At 42.5% G+C, this 19,254-nt stretch overlaps 1 protein-coding gene across 2 annotated transcripts in view; it reads left to right on the top strand.

The window, feature by feature from the left end:
* Positions 1-19,254, top strand: part of FRMD4B (FERM domain containing 4B) — a 182,927-nt gene that overhangs the window by 97,954 nt on the left and 65,719 nt on the right. For both annotated transcript variants that reach the window (XM_040994799.1, XM_040994800.1), the window contains exons 6-7: positions 17,207-17,263; positions 18,027-18,049. In XM_040994799.1, coding sequence (XP_040850733.1) covers positions 17,207-17,263; positions 18,027-18,049 — 80 coding nt within the window. The remainder of the gene's footprint in view (positions 1-17,206; positions 17,264-18,026; positions 18,050-19,254) is intronic.

Below are 19,254 nucleotides of genomic sequence, written 5' to 3'. Positions count from 1 at the left end.
CCCAGATTTGTTTTTATTTTTATTGGAAAGTCAGGTACACAGAGAGGAACAAAGACAGAGAAGAAGATCTTCCATGTGTTAATTCACTCCCCAAGCAGCCACAACGGCTGGAGCTGACTGAATCCAAAGCCAGGAGCCAGAAGCTTCTTCCGGTTCTCCTACACGTGGGTGCAGGGTCTCAAGGCTTTGGGCCATTCTCAACTGCTTTCCCAGGCCACAGGCAGGGAGCTGGATGGGAAGCGGGGCCGCCAGGATTAGAACTGGTGCCCATATGGGATCCTGGAGGGTGCAATACGAGGACTTTAGCCGCTTGGCCACTGCGCTGGGCCTTGACCTGTCACAATGTTTTTAAGCCTCTATTTCATACTCTATAAAGTGGAGATAATGATAGTTCTAGCCTCAATGGATGGCTAAATATATATGGAAAGTGCACAGAACAATATCTTGCATAGGCACTGTCCTGATACTAATATTTTTGCTATTACTCTATTACTGTTATGTATCAGACCCCTTAATAGGACAGGCAAGCCCTGGTGTCTCCCCATGCTCAGCCTGTGGAGCCATTGAAATAACTTTGCATTTCCTCCCCATATGTAACTGCTCTTTCTTAGGCCTCTGTACCTTTATTAGGTACTTGTCTGTCTTTGTCTCTGTTTCCCTCTGGCAAACTTTCACTCATCTTTCAGAACTTGGCTCCAGAATTCCTGCTCCTTAAGTTCTCTGTCTGGGTGAAGTCTTTAGCCTAGCAGTTAAGAAACCCAAAACCCACATCTGAGTGCCTGGGTTTGCCTTCCAGCTCTGTTTCCTGACTCTAGCTTCTTCCTAATACAGACCCTGGGAAGTAGCATGTGATGGCTCCAGTAACTGGATTCTTGCCACCCACGTGGGAGAACTGGGTAGTTGAATTCTTGGCTCCCAGCTTCAGCCGTGGGCCAACCCCTGCCATTAGGGGTCATTTGCAGAGTCAACCAGCATAGGGAGCTTTCTCTGTGTGTCTCTCTTCTGCATCTCTGCAAACAAATAAGCATGTTTGAAAAAGTTTAAGATAAGTTTTCACAATAATTTATTATAAAAAAAATAAGTTTTCTCCCTTGTCTACCATCAACACTATTTCCTACAGGAGGTTAAATTTCTTCCAACCTCTGAAACATCCTTGAACCACTTCTTCAAACTCATCTTAATGTGTTGTATTGTTCTTTTATGAATCAATCACCCACCATGACCACTACCACCATCAATAACAAATGTACTAGTTGTTGAGACTTTTTATTTTCTAACCACTGGAACAGAGCCTGGTGAATGTGCAACGTCCTTAGTAAATATTTGTCAAGTGAGCAAAACAGATAGCATTTACACTAGCAACTAAAGTGATCAAATTTTGCAAGATGGATTTGCAAAAAGATGAAGCCAAATTGAAAAATTCAGTTCTCAGTAACAACCATAAAATTATGGTTTTTTCAATCGTATTTTCTTTTCACTACCCAAGATGGACCAGCAGTTCCTAAATTCAGTTTTCCAGAGTTGAACTTGTACTTGCAACCCTGAAATGTAATACACTGAACCTGTCAGAATATAGTTTTAGCACTGCATGGTCTGATTTTAAAGCCCAGGAGTCTGAGCATATCTGTGATGACCTTGGCTCCCATAATTGCTCTAAGTGCCCTTTGCAGGCACTTAGAATTGTTGTAAAATCATCTACAAGGCCAGGTTGACACACTTCTCTGCTTTTAAATTCAAACTTTTTTCTTAGATTAAAAAAAAAAGGAAATAATAAGTCATCAACTTTTGATTGCTTCCAGAATGGTGGGACATGGAGTGTGGGCAAGGAGACAATCGATTCATCATAAAACTGTTTCAGTCAAAATTTCCAAAATATTCTCCCATGCAAGACACTCATAGTGCCCTGGGTATAATTGACTTTGCTTTTCCTTTTTTTTTTTTTTTTTAAAGATTTATTTTTTATTATTTTATCATTGGAAAGGCGGATATACAGAGAGGAAGAACTTCCGTCCGATGATTCACTCCCCAAGTGAGCGCAACGGGCCGATACTATGCCGATCCGAAGCCAGGAGCCTCTTCCGGGTCTCCCACGCGGGTGCAGGTTCCCAAAGCTTTTGGGCTGTCCTCGACTGCTTTCCCAGGCCACAGGCAGGGAGCTTGAAGGGAAGCGGGGCTGCCGGGATTAGAACCGGCGCCCATATGGGATCCCGGGCGTGCAAGGTGAGGACCTTTAACCACTTGCGCCACCGCGCCGGGCCCGCTTTTCCTTTTTACTTAAAGCTAAAATTACCATGTAGGTGGCAACAAAGCAGGAATGGAAGAAACACTGGGGAACTAAGTTGTACCCAACGTCAGTAACAAGCTCCTGAATAATCAAAAAGTGACTGTTTTCAATAATCAAAAAGGGAACTGCACTCTAGCACCCACAAAGAAATTTTGATAACTTAGTACAGTTTTGGTTGCTTGTTAGTCCGTTACTGTTCGTTTTTATTGTACCTGAAGAAAGAGGGTACCAGCTGCTGCCATGGATGTAGGCATCCCTTGTGAGTGCTGGTTCAAGTCCTGCCTGCTCTTCTTGTGATTCAGCTTCCTGTTACTGCCTCTAGATGACCTGAATACTGACACTCCTGCCTCCCTTGTGGGAGATTGTAACGGAATTCCAGGCCCCCTGCTTTGGCCTGGCTCAGCCTTGTCCATCCACTGCAACCATTCGGAGAATGAGCAGATTCTATCTCTCTCTCTTTCTCTCTCTCTCTCATCCTTTTGTCCGTGTGTTTGTGTGTATGTAACTCTGCCTTTCAGATAAATAAAACAAATCTAGGAAGAAGGAAGGGAGGAAGAAAAGAAGGAAGGAAGCAAGAGAGAAAGGAAGGAAAAGAAGGCTTAGTGTTACGTAATAGATCATGAGCATGTGTATGGTTCTCTTATCAGTCCATTTTTTACCATACAGTTTTCAGACCATGTCCTGGAATTAATCCATGTGCTTTATTTTTTTTTAAAGATTTATTTTTATTATTTTTTTTAATTGGAAAGGCAGATATACAGAGAGGAGAGACAGAGAGGAAGGTTTTCCGTCCGATAATTCACTCCCCAAGTGAGCACAACGGCCGATGCTATGCCGATCCGAAGCCAGGAGCCTCTTCTGGGTCTCCGACGTGGGTGCAGGGTCCCAAAGCCTTGGGCCGTCCTCGACTGCTTTCCCGGGCCACAGGCAGGGAGCTGGATGGGAAGCGGGGCTGCCGGGATTAGAACTGGTGCCCATATGGTATCCCGGGCATGCAAGGCGAGGATCTTAACCACTGCGCCACCGCGCCGGGCCCGCTTATTTATTTTTTTAAGATTTATTTATTTTATTAGAAAGTCAGATATACAGAGAGGAGGAGAGACAGAGAGGAAGATTTTCCGTCTGATGATTCACTCCCCAAGTGAGCGCAACTGTGCCAATCCGAAGCCAGGATCCAGGAACTTCTTCCGGGTTTCCCACATGGGTGCAGGGTCCCAAAACTTTGCGTCATCCTCGACTGCCTTCCCAGGCCACAAGCAGGGAGCTGGATGGGAAGTGGAGCTGCCAGGATTAGAACCGGTGCCCGTATGGGATCCCGGGGCATGTTCAAGGGGAGGACTTTAGCTGCTAGGCCATGCCGCCGGGCCCAATCCATGTGCTTTAACCACCAGCACTCTGAGTACTTACCAAGAACTAACAAACATTCATGTATCCACTAACCTGGCTGATTTTTAGTGTTTGGGATTTGATATGTGACGGGTATGTGTGTGTATACATGAATATATGACTGTGTATGTTTTTAATCTTCAACTCTTTTTGAGATTCAGAAATAATTTAAAAGATTAGTAGCAGAAACTGAATTTTGCAAGCTGTTGGTTGTTTCTGCAAATGGGTGATCAAGGCATATGTATATTCCTTTTATATACATATATAATATTCATATATATATATAAAATAACTCATCATTTAAGAAGACTTAAATTTACTAAGTTAAACAGCAGAGCTGGTTTGAAGACCAGCCAGTCCAAAAGGAACAAAGTCTGAAAGCATATTCTTAAGGGCTATTAAATGTTTTCTGACAAATATCTCACCTTTTCCAGTTTTGTGCGGTTTGCTCTTTATGTCTCCATAACATGGAATTATGCTCAAACCAGGAGCATTCAATATTTGCTCCCTGGTTCATTTTCAGGAGATCAATTTTCCTAGTAAAAGCTTTTACCACATCTCAGGTCCTCGGGGCCTTTTCCTCCATGCGGTGTCATTCATCTTTACTACCTGCCCGAGAGTATGAAGTGGGAAAAAATTGTTCCTCCTTCCCTTAGATAAAGATGAAAAAGGACATAGTCATAAAATAGTGAGCAGGAAAATGCTCTCTCGTTAGCAATTAGCTGGGTTACATTGTCAGAGATTGAAGTGTTTGCTCACTTTGTGTATGTGCCAGCACAAGCAGGCACTCAAATATTTGTTGAGTATATTGCAGAGAGCCATGTCATAAAACTCCAGTTAGAATTCTTACATTTTTGTAAAAGTACAATGTGATGTGAATTATCCCAAAATATGTAAACCAGTATGATATTTTGGTACTGTATCATCTCAGAAACAGGGTATAAGAATTGCGTTACAGTTCACAATAAGGCTTTCTACTCTGTAGGGAAAAAACTGGAAGAAAAGAGCTAGTAGAATCCAAACACAAAAGCTAAGGGATGAAAGGTTGGTTTCCTGGCTTGCTTAGATGATACTAGGAGTATGTGTTGGAATACTGCCCTGTACTTCATAAAAATACACAGATGTTACATGTTAACCAAAAAATGTAATTAATGACATGGCATATATATATTTAAGTTTTATATATTCTTATTTAAAAGGCAGATTTATAGAGAGGAGAGACAGAGATCTTCCATCCATTGGTTCACTCCCCAAATGGCCACAATGGCCCTGACTAAGCTGATCTGAAACCAGGAGTCAGGCATTTCTTGTAGGTGTCCTATGTAGGTGCTGTGTCCCAGTGACTTGGAGCATCTTAAAAAAGAGAGTTCCATTGGAAGTGGATTAGCAGGGATTAGCCAGCCCATGTGGTATGCTGCTGCTGCGTGTCGAAAATTTGCCTATTGAGTCCCTAAGCCACACCAGTAAAATATATTTTAAAGAAAGAGTTACATTACAGCTCAGTTGTGACTCATGGTAAGTCATGTCAAAGAGCCAGCACTGAGGTACACTGGGCAAAGACACTGCTTGAGCTGCTACAGTCCCCTGTCAGAGCTCAAGTACTGGCTGTTCCACTTCCAGCCCAGCTCCCTGCAGATGCTCCTGAGGAGGAAATGGAGGATGGCCCAAATGCTTGGGCCCCTGCCACCCACTAGGGAGTCTAGGATAGCTAGGATAGCTAGGGAGTCTAGGATAGAGTTCATGGCTCCTGACTTTGGCCTGACCCAGGCCTGACTGGTTCCATTGACTTCCCCATTTGAAGCAGTTGAAAGGCTTCTCTGACTCTGTGTGTGTGTGTGTGTGTGTTTGTTTCTCTCTCTCTCTCTCCTTCTCTCTGGCATTGTTTTAAATAAATGATTTCTTAGATTCATATAAAAATAAATGCTGTGATAAATGCTTTCAAGGCAAGAGATTAATGGTTGAGCCAGCTGAAAATACAAAATTTTAAAATCTAGCAATTTAGATACCAATGGTTCATGAAAAGGCTCTGTAAGATACTTTCTTATCATTTTAGGGAAAAAAAAAAAAACAGCCTCCTTTCCTACTTCTGAAAATGTTAGGCTGGGCCCAGCATGATGTCTCAGTGACTAAATCCTCATCTTGTAAGTGTTGGGACCCCATTTGGGCACTGCTTCATGTTCTGGCTACTCCACTTCCCATCTAGCTCACTGCTAGTGACCTGGGAAAGCAGTAGAGGATGGCCTAAGGCCTTGGGACCTTGCCTCTTATGGGAAACCTAAGAAGCTCCTGACTCCTGGTTTCAGATCAACCCAGCTCCAGCCACTGTGGCCACTAGGGGAGTGAACCAGCAGATGGAAGATCTTTATCTCTGTATCTTCTCTCTGTAAATCTGCCTTTTGAATAAAACTAAATAAATCTTTAGAAAAAAAAAGGGAAAAGAAAGTAAATAGTCTGTCTTTGAAGAAAGAAATCTTATATTTTCAGAAGAAACGTGACAAGCTTTTAAAAACTTTCTGCAGCAATGCTGTCTCTACTTATCTGCCCATCTTGTCTTCTGTCCTGCTGTTGTCTGTTTCTTGTTTTCTAATGCATACTAGAAAGTGGATTTCTTTTGCCTTTTTGAAGTGCTTCATGTGCTTAAGAGGTTTGAAAGGGCTCTCTACCTTTTGGGAAGAAGAAATCAAATGGAAGACTCCTGTTTCATCATGAAGTAGGCCTGGAAGGGATACTTTAGGGGAAATATCTTAGCCATGTGGACTCAGTAACAAATAGATCAAGATACTCATTTCAGGTAAAGTTGTTGAGTCAGTCATTAGTGGTTACAATTTTAAATTTAGGAAGAACACATGAGCGTAGGTTCCTTCAAAGAGTACTGTTTGTGGGATAGGTTTCGAGTGCTGACATCCCGAATGGACACTGGTTCCTATCCCAGATGCTCTACTTCTGAAACAGCTCTCAACTTGTGCCCTGGGAAGGCAGCAAAGGGTAACTGGAGTCTTTGGGATCTTGTACGCCAGTGGGAGGCCCAGAGAAGGCTCCTGGTTCCTGGTGTCAAATCTGATCAGCTTTGGCTTTTGTGGTCATTTGGGGAGTGAGCCAGTGAATGGAAAATCATTCCCTCTGTCTCGTTTTCTCTCTGTAAACCTGATTTGCACTCTCAATTTTTAAAAAAAGAGAGAGAAAAATATATTCCAGAGCATGTATAACCCCAGTTATGTCATGAAAGGAGAACATAATAATATACCCTTTTAATGGGGAAAAAAAGGTAGTAAGTGGGAGGAGGCCCAGCAGTCCTGAAAATAGAGGTTTCCTTACAAATTTGTTCAAACAGAATATCCAGATAGGATCATAACTTCAATAGAGCTTCTTTATTCAAAGGCTTAATTTTAACACTGTGACCAGAACTTTCTCTCTCCTGACTCATTATTTTCTCTCTCTAATCATCCTTGATTATCTTGCAAGCACCTTGCACTTTTTTTCTTTTTTCTTTTTTAAGTGAGTTATTTTCCATTAGAACATTCTACTGCTACAAATTCAGAGTGTGTTGTAAATTGGTGCCAGGGTGCTTTTAAGTAATTAGAATGTTGTAATTAAAGTGTGCTCTGTATGTAATCTTCCAGCGTGTAACAGTAAGTACAGAAGTTGAGAGCTGGGTTCTAAGTGTTTGTTTAATAATGGTTATTCATCTGTTCTCCATTTGTCTCCCCACATATGCATCAGATGTGGGTGCCCTGGCACCGGCATGCTTATTAGCAGGGCCTGACCTATTTAGACTCCCTGCTTCTCTTGCATCGCAGAACAATTTGGCTGGGCATCACCACACCTCTAATTTTCAGGGCAGGCTCATAAACATTCACTCCCTTGCTTTGAAAATGTGTTGGTGCAGGAGTTTATAAAGAGGATTGAGATACTGACTGACCGTGTGACAGTCTTATTTTTGCGAGGCTGCCGAGGAATCAAGAAGAGATTCAAGACCTCAGAATCAGGAAAAGTATAAGCTAAGTGCCAGAAGGATAAAGCACTGTCCTTTAAAGTTTTCATTTTGAGCAGCCATTTGGCCTGGGTTCCAATCCGGGCCCAGCTCCTTGCCAGCACAGAGCCTGTGCAGTAGTAATGATGGCTCTAGTAGTGAGAGACCTGGAATAAGTTCCTGATTCTTGGCTTCATCCCCACCCAGCTCCAGCTGGCCTTGGAGAAACAAACCAGCAGATGGTTTGTTGCTTCCTGTTTCTCTGCCTGTCTCTCAGATAAATGAATATAATTTTTTTTTAAGTTTTCAGATTTTTTTAAGTATATGCGGTCATTACACAGGTTTCTCGGGTCTAGTGTGCATTCCACCTTTTTCTTTTCCTAACCCAGGATCACATGCTGCATCAAATGTCGCAACACTAACATCTGCTTCATAATTGGAACAGGTGTTAAATATGCCTTTAGCTCTTGTAACTCTGCCTTCAAGAGTTCAGGCCAGTTGACTTGAAAACTGTCTCTTGTGTTGTGAACTATGGACTTGCCTTATGCACAGTGGACATGGATTATAAATGGTCTAGGACCTTGGTGAGCACATGCCATCCCACAACCCGTGCTGCCTCAGTGGGCCTCTGTATTCCACAGCACTTCTCCAGGTGATTCTGCGATACGCCAAAGTTGGAGAAATGCTGCTCTGATCATTCCGCAAAGCAGGAATACTGAATAGATGATGCTCATACCTTGAGATGTTCTCTACTGTGAAGTCAGCTGAACCCTTTGTAATGCACTGGACACTCTGGAGGCCGTTTGACCATCCTCTGGCCTAACAGTTATGAGCTGAACAAACGTGGCCTTTAATGGTGATTTTGTGTCTCAGTATTGTGGTATCTGTAAAAAGTGATTCTCTAATTCTCTGTTCTTTAGCATTCTTTAGTTTGCATCCATTTGTAATGCAACTTCTCTCTCTTCCTCCTTTAAACAAGTATTTGAGGAATAGGCATTTTCTACAGTGGTGAAGGTGTGCTAGGGATGCCAGCATCCCATACCAGGGCTGCAGTCCCAATTACAGCTTCCTTTTCAAGCACATTCTAGGAGGAGCAGGGGAATGCTGGAGTACTTGAGGCCTTGCCACTCAGGTTGAAGACCCAGACTAAATTCTTGGCTCCTGGTTGCAGCCTGGCCCAACTTTCTTGTCATCTTTTAAATAAATACACATAGAAACTTTTTAAAAACAATTATCATGGAGTCTTTGCCCTTCATTTTGATGCTCTTTGACTAGTGGGGTCCCCTAAAGGTCAGATCCTGTGTCTCTAGCTGATCCCCATTGCTTATGAGAACATCTTTATTTTGTGACACAATAAGCCAGCGCAGATTGTCTGAATATTTTTCCTGCCATAGATTTGGAGTCATTTTTCCTTTTAGTTGAAAATGGTATCTAGTAGCCTAGATCTGGTTTCTATTGAAACTAATTGGAAGTTTATCTCAAGGGGAAAAAAAAGTATGTTACTTGTCTACCTTAAAAAAAAAATAGTGCATTGCAGGAACCGTCCATGGATTGAGTCTGGGAAAGTAGAGTCTGACTACTTTCTCATTTTCATAGTCATGTATTTGTTGGTGTAACCCTTCCAAGGTGAGCATTAACTCACCTGCTGCCGACTTTCTCTGTCTGCACCTATCTCCACTGCCATCAAGTTTCTGAGAAGCGGTCTGCCCAGATGCTTCTGTCTTGGTGCATATGTCTTTGAAACCATGATACACACCCACAGAAACACCCATACTTGTTTGTTCTGTAATTTTTTTTTCTTTTGCAAAACATCTTGTCTCAATTTCTTTTTGTCCTCAAAACTCAACGAAGTATATGGTTCAAGTATTGTTGTTTTCCTTTTGCATCTGTAGAAAGTGAAGCCACTGGAGTAAATGGCTTTTGGGAACTTCCTTTCGTGTAAGTCTGTATGTCTACAATTATTTAAAGTCTTCTTTGATAGTGAAGCCTGGGCTACATCCTCATAGTTCTAAAAGCTAGGATTTCTTACTCTGAGTAGAACACCAAGGCAAATTAATTATGTGAACCTCAAGAAATACAAAAAGCATTCCCTTTGTTTAAAAGAAAAATGCTGAGGGGTCAGCATCATGGCATAGTAGGTTAAGCTGTTATCTGCAGTGTTGGCATTCCATGTGGGCTGCTCCACTTTTGGTCCAGCTGCCTGTTGATGTGCCTGGAAAGGTAGCAGAGGATGGGCCAAATCCTTGAGTCTCTGCACCCACATGGGAGACCTGGAAAAAGCTCCAGGCTTCTGGCTTCAGATAAGCCCAGCTTTGGCCATTGCAGCCATCTGGAGAATGAGCCAGGAAATTGAAGATCTCTGTCTTTCCTTCTCTCTGTGTAACTTTGCCTTTCTAATAAAAATAAATAAGTGTATTTTTGTAATGCCTACAATAATGTTTTATCTCCCTACAGTTTTGATTGATACTCAACAGACATTATGAAACACCTACTCTATACCAAACAGTGTTTTAGACTCTGCAGATAAAACTGTGGCTAAAATAAACAGCATCTCATGCCCTTAAGGATTTTTACCTGCTAGACAGGGATGCCAGTGCCAGGGGTAACAGACCATAAAGAAAATAAATAAGTTGTATCAATTTCTTGTTAATCCTCATTGTATTTAGAAGGCAGAGAGATCTTTCATCCACTGAATCATTCCCCAGATGGTAACAACAACCACGGTAATCCAGGCTAAAGCCAGAAAATCAAACTTCAGTCCAGGTCTTCATGTGGGCAATAGGCGCCCAGACACTGAGTCATCATCTCCTGCCTCCCAGAGAATGCATTAGCAGGAAACCGGATTGGAAGTAGAGTAGCAGGGATTCAAACCAATCAGCCCAAGCATAGGCTTCAAAATATGTAATAATTATGAAAAACTATGCATGGATGGGAAGCATTTTAACATCAAAATAAATTTATCATCTAATTCTATTTTCTTATGAGACTTGAAATCTTCTATACAGTTGTACATTTCTTGGGAAAAAAAAAAAAAAGATTTAGGCCTGTTGCAGTAGTCTAGTAGCTTAAGTCATTGTCTTACATGTGCTGGGATCCCATATGGACACTGGTTTGTGTCCCAATGGCCCTGATTTCCATCCAGCTCCCGGCTTGTGGCCTGGGAAAGCAGTCAAAGACAGCCAATAAAAGTAAATAAATACATCTTTTTAAAAATGTACTCATTTATTTTTATTGGAAAGACAGATTTACAGAGAGAAGGAGAGACAAAATATCCTCTATCTGCTCATACATTCCTCAAATGGCCAGAATAGCAGGAGCTGAACCAGTCTGAAACCAGGAGCCAGGAGCTTCTTCCAGGTCTTCCACATTGGTTTAGACCCCAAGGCTTTGGGCCATCATCCACTGTTTTTTCCAAGGCCACAATAGGGAGCTGGATGGGAAGCAGAGCATCCAATGCACAAGCCAGTGCCCATATGGGATCCCAGCACTTACAAGGTGAGGATTAGCCAATTAAGCCATCGCAACAGACTTACAGTTATACATTTCTGTTGTTCAGTGCTTAACTTTGTGCCCAGTAGTGCGTTTGGAGGGGAAAGCTTAGGTTTCTGCAACGGACATAACTCCTGGCTCCTGACTTTTGCCTGACCATTTCAGCCATCTGGGGAGTGACTAAGGAGATGGAAAATCTTCTGTCCTTCCTTCCTTCTCTCTTTTTCTCTCTCTCTCTCTCTAACTCTACCTTTCAGATAAATAAATAAGTCATTTAAGAAAAAAAATCCATGGATAATGCATATTATGAAAAACTGTGCATGAGTTTCAAATTTCTGGCACACACACACACACACACAAACACCTTATCTTTTACTTTTCTTCCTCCACATATTTTTTGAAGTACTATTGTGTGTGTTAATGGCCTGGGAGGAATTTCCTTGTGAGGAATTTCCTTGTGGTCTGACCCTGCAGCTCCTTCTCTCCCCTGAGGTCTGCTCTCAGGAGGAAGTGGGGAAGCTCCAGGAGCCATCTCTACTCACTCATCTGTGTCCTTCTCGCGTCTGTTCTTCGCACCGTTTGTTTGGTAATTCAACATGAAACTCATGTGAGAGTGTGCCAGGACAGTGTGCAACTTACTGTTCTTGCTAACTTTGTGGGTTGGCTGGCCTTGAAAGTTGCTCCTGCATGGCATCAGGTGCAGGAGACATCAGTGCAAAGAAACTCCCTTTCCTTCGCTTGCAGCTATTGATTCCCTGGATCACATCTTCCCAACTTTGTTGAAAAAGAGAGAAAGAGAAACGTGCTTCCCTTAGCTCTAATTTGGAAAATCACTGGAAAGGTCTTTAAACCAGTCTCTGTCACTTGTCCCAAAAATGATAATTGTTTTTCCAGTTGAGCCCAACAAAATGACATATTCTGTCCAGAAATTATATTTGACAAGCAAAACAGATACTATTCACCATTCAAGGAAGATATGTCCATTTTCCTTATACAATTTTTAATTCTGAGATATCAAAATGTACTGAATAGTTTCAAGAATAATACAAAAAAGTGTCAGTGTCTGTATGAAACTGTATTTACCAATTTTCAATGTTTTGCCACATATGCACTCTGTCTCTACCTTCATACATGTTCAGGCATACTGGCTTGCCCCAATAGAGCTCACTGTGTATTTCCTAGAATCAAGGACATCCCTTACTTAATCTATTCCAGTGATCATATTCAGAACATTTAGTATTCGAGCCTATCATTGCCTAACAGACAACTCGATTTCTGCAATGCTGTTAATGTTTTCTCTTGATCCAGGATAACACACTGCTTTCAGTTGCTACAGCTTTTCCGTCTTCTTCAGCTTCTCTTCTGTATCTGTTTTTTTTTTTTTTTGGAAGAATATGGACCAACTGTTTTATGAAACAAACCTTGGTGTGGAATTGCTTCATGGCTCCTGATTAGATCTAGCAGTACATTTTCAGCTGGAATCTTCTGTGGCTATGTTTTAGAGACAGCTTGTACTGGCTCTTGAGAGCCACTTCTCACTTCTCTTTCTAGCTTCAGGTGCTATGATACTAAATCAGTAGCTTGACATTAGCCATACTAGAATATTTACACTGTGGATACCCACAATGGCTACAAATTAGAGCACCTCTTTTCCCTGGTTTCCAGTTGTAAAGTACATCTGCCAGCACAGTACTTTATGTAGGCAACAGCTTTTTCCAGTGCAGATAATCAGGATTCATACAATGCTGAGCTCTCCAGGTACTGACGATGTTGGTTAAGATGATCACTGAGACCTCCTAGGTCAATGAAGTGAGCATAGTGGCTCAGCACGTTAAGCCACCACTTGCAGCACCAGCGTCCAATATCAGATCACTGGTTCAAGTCCTGGCTTCCAGCCCTGCTTCCAGTCTAGCTACCTGATAACATGCCCAGGAAAGCAGCAGAGGATGGCCCAAATTCTTGGGCTTCTACAACTCACATTAAAGACCAGGATGGAGTTCTAAGCTTCTGGCTTTGGCCTAAACCACCGCTAGCCACTGCAGTCATTTGGGGAATGAACCAACAGAAATAAGATCCCTCTCTCCTTTTCCTTCTCCCCCTCTTACTCTCGCTGTTTCTCTGACACTCAGTCTGTCATATAAATAAGCAAAACAAAAATAAATATAAATAGGCTTAGTCATGATCCACTATTTGTTTTCAAGTGCTAGAACTTTTATTCCCTTGTACTTGGAAATCAAACCTGGAATTCATTTCACAGGCATGATGTTTTGGTCAATGAAACCAACAAGAGAAAGACAAAAATGAGATGTGCATTGTGTTCCTTGGTGATTGAATTGGTTATCCAGCTAACTTAGCCAGAAGGGTGTCACAGCAGGACACGATGGTGTTTCACGTTACCTGCGTGCACTCAGCCACATCATCTGACTCCCTTCCCTGGTTCTCTTTGTTTATCCATGACAGCCATGGAACCCCACTGAAGGATCTCATTACCTTTCTCTTGAAGGAGATCCCTCTCTCAGGTGTTAGTTTGCCCAGGCCCTCTAATGTTACCGCAGTTGCCATGGTTGGAAGCAAGAGAAATGCGCTGTCCTGAGCAGATGGCAGTTTCTGAAGAACTTTTACATTTCAGGAATGAAATTTTGGAATTTGTTTTGTTTTGTTTTGTTTTGTTTTGTTTTTTAGACTTATTTGTTTACTTGAAAGGCAGACTTATAAAGGAAAAAAAAAAGAGAGAGAGAGAGAAACAGAGAGATCTTTCATTTATGGGTTACCTTCCTTTGTAAATGGTTGCAATGGCCACAGTTGGGTTCAGGCCAAAGGCAGGAGCCAGGAGTTTCATCTGGGTCTCCCACATGAATGGCAGGGACTAAAGCACTGAGACCACATCTTGCTGCTTTTCCCAAGCCTTTAGCAGAGAGCTGGATTAGAAGAACCAACACCAATATAGGATGCCTACGTAACAGGCACCAACACTCCCACAACACCACAACGCTGGCTCCTAGAGTCCTTGCTGAGAACGAGGCAAATAGTATGGATTTTTTTTTCCCTCTAATTTTTATTTATTTATTTATTTGAGAGAAAGGCAGGTAGACAAATAGTTTCCATTTGCTAATTCATTCCCAAATACCCACAGAGGCCAGGGCGGGGTGGAGCTGGGACTTCAGTCCAGGTCTTGCCATGTGAGTCAGCACTGCTGCTTCTCACGTAGTATGTGCTTGCAGAAACATGTAACCAGGAACCAGAGCTAGGACTCAGACCCGGTAGCCTAATGTAGAATCTAGCATTTTCACTGCTGGGCCAAATTCCCTCCCGTAGGGTAGTTCTTAATTGAGGCATTATTTGGTACACAGCACAAGCAAGCTCAGTGACATTGGCAATCAGTAGTAAAACACGAAATATGTTGCTATGGATTTCTAGAACAGTAGCTGTTAAATGCATGGTGGGATAGCTGAGGACTGGGATGAGGGTGGAAGGTAAAAGAATGCTGCTGGGTTTTGCCAAGTCGCGCATTCTCTTCTCGCCGGAACAAGATCTTGGTAGACCCTACTCCTTTACCCTCCTCCACCAGGAAACGTCGGGGCTGCTTGCATAACAGCAAAAGTCACAAATGATTCGGATGTTCGCGCCCCACTCTCTGGACCTGTCTGTGCCTGGCACTCTAGTTCCTCACGTCAGTGTTTTGCATGTTTTATGACCTGCTAAGATGGAGAAAGATTTGGCAGCATCTGGGCAAGTCTCTGCATTGGGTCTCAGGGTATCTGTCTGCTGGAGCTCATTTACTAAATTGAAAAGGTTTCAGTGCACAGTGCTGTGCAGGTGGTTCATCCAAAGTTCAGACGAGGCAAAAGGAGGGATGAGGTGGCAGTCATTTCCTAATTATTTGTTCACCTCTGGTCTCCTTAATATCCCAAACAATCCACTTTTTCTCTTCTCTAAGATTCCAAAACAAATTTTATTCTGTTTTTTTCCCCCCTGAGTTCTGGCTTAAGTTTAAGCTCAGAGATGTTCTTGAGTTCCCATCAAGCCCCCCTGTCATCCAGTGAGTATTTTTTCTTATGAACTTCAGGAATTTACCCTTTCAAAAATTTCATCTTGGGCCCGGCGCAATGGTGCAAGTGGTTAAAGTCCTCACCTTGCACGCCCGGGATTCCATATGGGCGCCAGTTCTGGTCCCGGCAGCCCCACTTCCCTTCCAGCTCCCTGCCTGTGGCCCAGGAAAGCAGTCGAGGACGGCCCAAAGCTTTGGGAACCTGCACCCTCGTGGGAGACCCGGAAGAGGCTCCTGGCTTCGGACCGGCATAGCATCGGCCGTTGTGCTCACTTGGGGAGTGAATTATCGGACGGAAAACCTTCCTCTCTGTCTCTCCTCTCTGTATATATGCCTTTCCAATGAAAAAATAATAAAAATAAATCTTAAAAAAAAAAACCTTCATGGTGTTGTTAATTTAAAAACAAACAAACAAACAAAAAAACAACAAAAATGTCATCTTGCAGCAGCCAACCTCACCTGTTGGATTAATCGCTTCTTCACCTTTCACCAGATTAGGAACCAGTGGGTCTTGCTGGGAAAGAAAGAGGGCCACTGAATGCCTGCAATCCACCGGGCTCCTCTTTGGTTTTGTAATCTGTCTCTGCAGATGACAGGCGAGCTTTGAATTCCAAGGCTGTGGGCCTGTCAACTTCCACGGTAGATCCTATGCCTCAAGTTTCAACAAGGGAATCTGGATGGGAGACTATGGAATTCGTTTGTTTTCATTTGTAAAATGAGGGGAAACACTAGTCATTAGCAGTGCTGGCAGTCTGATATCCAGAGGTCTTTTTTTTTTTTAATGACATTTAAAAAGATTTGTTTGGTTTTGAGAACCATAATGAAATCACTTGGAAACCTAAGAGGAAAGCATAATTTCCTCAGAAATCCTGAGCAGAATACTTTTGTACTCCTGCCTGCTGGACACTAGCTTTCAAACCACTTTACTCCCCCCAGGCAGCCACTTGGTATCACTAGAAAATGCTTCAGCTCAGTTCCAACAGACAGAATGGGAAGAAGGTGGAGGCAGTGTCGGCTCCAGGCCTGTAAGTGAGGTCCATGCATTTCAACACTGTGCCCTTTTAAGTACTTATTATGCAAGGCTTAGCAGGGGGCAGGTTGTGTGGAATTGATTTTGCTTGTGTTGATACTTACAAGCTAATATAGTTCTAAACCCTTTTTTCTTTTTTAAAGTATAGATCCATCTATGCCACTCTCCGTAGATGCAATAATGGCATTTACATATATCCATGCACTCACAGATATAAAGACACATCTGGGTATTATTGAAAGAGGCAATGCCCCTTGCACAAACACGTATCCCTACCAGGCTACTGAGAAAACACTCTTATGAACCAAAATCCAAAACTCCAGTTTTCCTTTGGGATCTTAAAGGGCTAAATAATAAAAGGACAGAAAAACAAATGATTCATCAAACCTCAATATAACTAACAGAATTTTAGTCATCTAAGCATTTGCTGTAATTAATGTTTAAGGTGTCCCAGTTTCTTGGCGATGAAAGAAAAGCCGAAAAACACCACTTAGCGATCTGTAATGGTATAAATATTAACTCAATGGTGTGTTTATTGGCATAATAGTGAATTTATATGTTAATAATATTTTCATTATGTATGTACTGAAATAATTGTGCTATGACACAGAGAAAATATTTTTATGAAAACAACAAATCTAGGGGGGAAAAAACCCTGCAAGCATAGAAATGAACTTAGAGATACTTTGTGTATTTAGAAGTTGTCTGAATTTTCAGCTTCCAAGTCGTATTATTCCCTTCTGAGTAGGGACTGCTCTGTAAACAAAATTCCCCAAGCGCGCGCGCGCGCGCGCGCACACACACACACACACAGAGTGCAGCTTCCCCTTAACCCTCGGCACAGCTCTCCTTGCCTCCCCCTTTCCCCAGCAATGGTATGACCTGCATTTGATGGTAAACTGGAGGTGCCAAGCTGTGACAGTTTCCACAACTCCACAGCCATTTGCTACAAGCCAGAGCAGCCCCAGCTTCAGTGACATTTTCCTTTTCCACCGACAGGGACAGATCGAAGTAGACAGCGAGACCATCTTCAAGTTAGCAGCGCTCATTTTGCAGGTAAGAATGGACCAGCTCCCTTTTGTTTGTGGGGTTTTGTTAACTGGCCACAACACTCAAACTCCTGCATGCATTAGTGTCAAATGGAATTACTATTACCATTTTTTTTTAGCCAATTGGTTGTTCGCCTGCTGTCTTACACAGTGTTTATGGGAGCTGCAATGTGTGTGAAACCATGGGTCCATAAAGCGAATGAAGTTTAGCCGGCTCCCAGGGAAGAGTTGAGACCAGTATTCTTGGCAAACAGCTCTGGGCTACTTGGATCTGGGAGACGCAGTTGTTCTAACAGCTGTAATTTTCCTTTAAATTTAGTAACTTTTCTATGCATTTTGCTGAGATTGTATAAAAGAGGCTTGAATTCTTCAAAGCATATAGTAGTTCAAAAACAGGCAGTTTTCATGCTTGGTTTAAAAAGTAAGGAGAAAGCAAATAGCACTGTTGATTTACCTGCGTCACTGCTTAGAAGTTCTGTGTCTGGTGGAAAAAGTGTGCCACTCCATTAAAAAAAAAAAAAGGCATTTGCCATGTAATCATGGAACACATTGTGCTTTTACGTGTGTTTATTTGTGCTCTCTGTTAAGAATAAGAAACATTTCACAGATATTGGTGTTTCTTCTCCCAACTATGTAATCTCACCATATCCCTCACTCAGATTTTTCAACACAAAAATGGGAAAAATGAGGGGGGAAATGACTACAAGTAAATAAGACGTTTAGCTTTATTGTAAACACATATTGATCATCTGTCTCTTTTTTAATTTCAGGAAGCCAAGGGAGATTACACCAGGTAATGTTCCTTTTCTGATATAACTGTGCAAAGCAACTCCCAGCTGAATTGCGTTTTTATGCTGTTACTTTAAATGACAATGAAAGCAAAATCCAAAGAAAGTAGACCCCCAGGCAGCAGAGCTCTCCTGCCCGCCAATAGAGGCCTATTCTTTTTGTGAATGAATCTGGGAGTGAACGTTTCTTGCTGTGTTTGAAGCCAGAGCAACAGTGTGTTATAATAAGAAGCCCTCCACAGTTCTATTTTCTGGTCATCAATTAGCGAGATGAAATGTATACAGAGCCTTGGGAGCTTGCGTGGAGGTTTGAAAAACTTAACACCACTCCTGTTTTGGGAGAGTGATAATGTATGCGCAGCAAGATGAAATCCATCAGCTGCTTAGTTAAGGGATTAATTGGGGCTTTCTTCTGCAGCTGCCCAGAGGGGCCTCACCCTTTACACACTTGATCTAACAGTTGTGTTGTTGTGCTGACACTCACTGCAGCGAACTGCCTCACAGGCCGCTGCCACAGGAGCGGTGTTTGTATTTGAACTCACCAAACTACCTGCTTGACTGTGTCCTCATGCAATAGTTGCAGTTGGAAAAGTATAATTAGAAGGCGAGGTGAGGCCTCAGAGCAGAAGCCAATATCCCATTGGAAGCCTTCCCCCTGCCCTCCCTGTTAATGTTCCACCATGGTAAACGTTACCCGGAAATGATTAACAGATCTCCCAGTACTCTCCCTCAATCAAGCCAGTGATGGAGGGGGAGAAGGTGCCCCTTCACACACTGCACTAACAGTGGCTTCCAAACCTGAAACTCCCCGGTCTTAGAGGAATGCTTCAAAAACTCCAGGTCCTTACCTACCCCTGCAGTTTGGTAAAAAGATCAAGGACAGCCTTACATGTCAGTACTCCCTCACCATTCCCTTCTTGGCTCCATTATGCATTTAGGTATGTTAAGAAACACTTTGAAGGACATGACATCAGGGAAATCAACAAACAGGAGAGCTGAGAAGGATACATTTGTTTCTAGGTCATGAGTCAAGAGCTATGGCTGTGTGTCTGCTCTTGCCTGGAGGGACCACATTCCCTAAGATTATCAGATATGTGAGGAATGTCATCCCATTTATAGGGGGTGATTTTCAAGTCTGTTTGGAAATGAGGACATCAGGACAGAAGCTCACACTCTGCGCCCTGGGTTGCTAAAACTTCCCTTACTACTT

The sequence above is a fragment of the Ochotona curzoniae genome, unplaced genomic scaffold, assembly GCF_017591425.1.
Source record: "Ochotona curzoniae isolate NIBS_2020 unplaced genomic scaffold, NIBS_Ocur_1.0 contig_908, whole genome shotgun sequence".
NCBI lineage: Eukaryota > Metazoa > Chordata > Mammalia > Lagomorpha > Ochotonidae > Ochotona > Ochotona curzoniae.
Note: the sequence above shows the minus strand (reverse complement) of the source record. Positions and strands in the feature narration are given on the sequence as shown.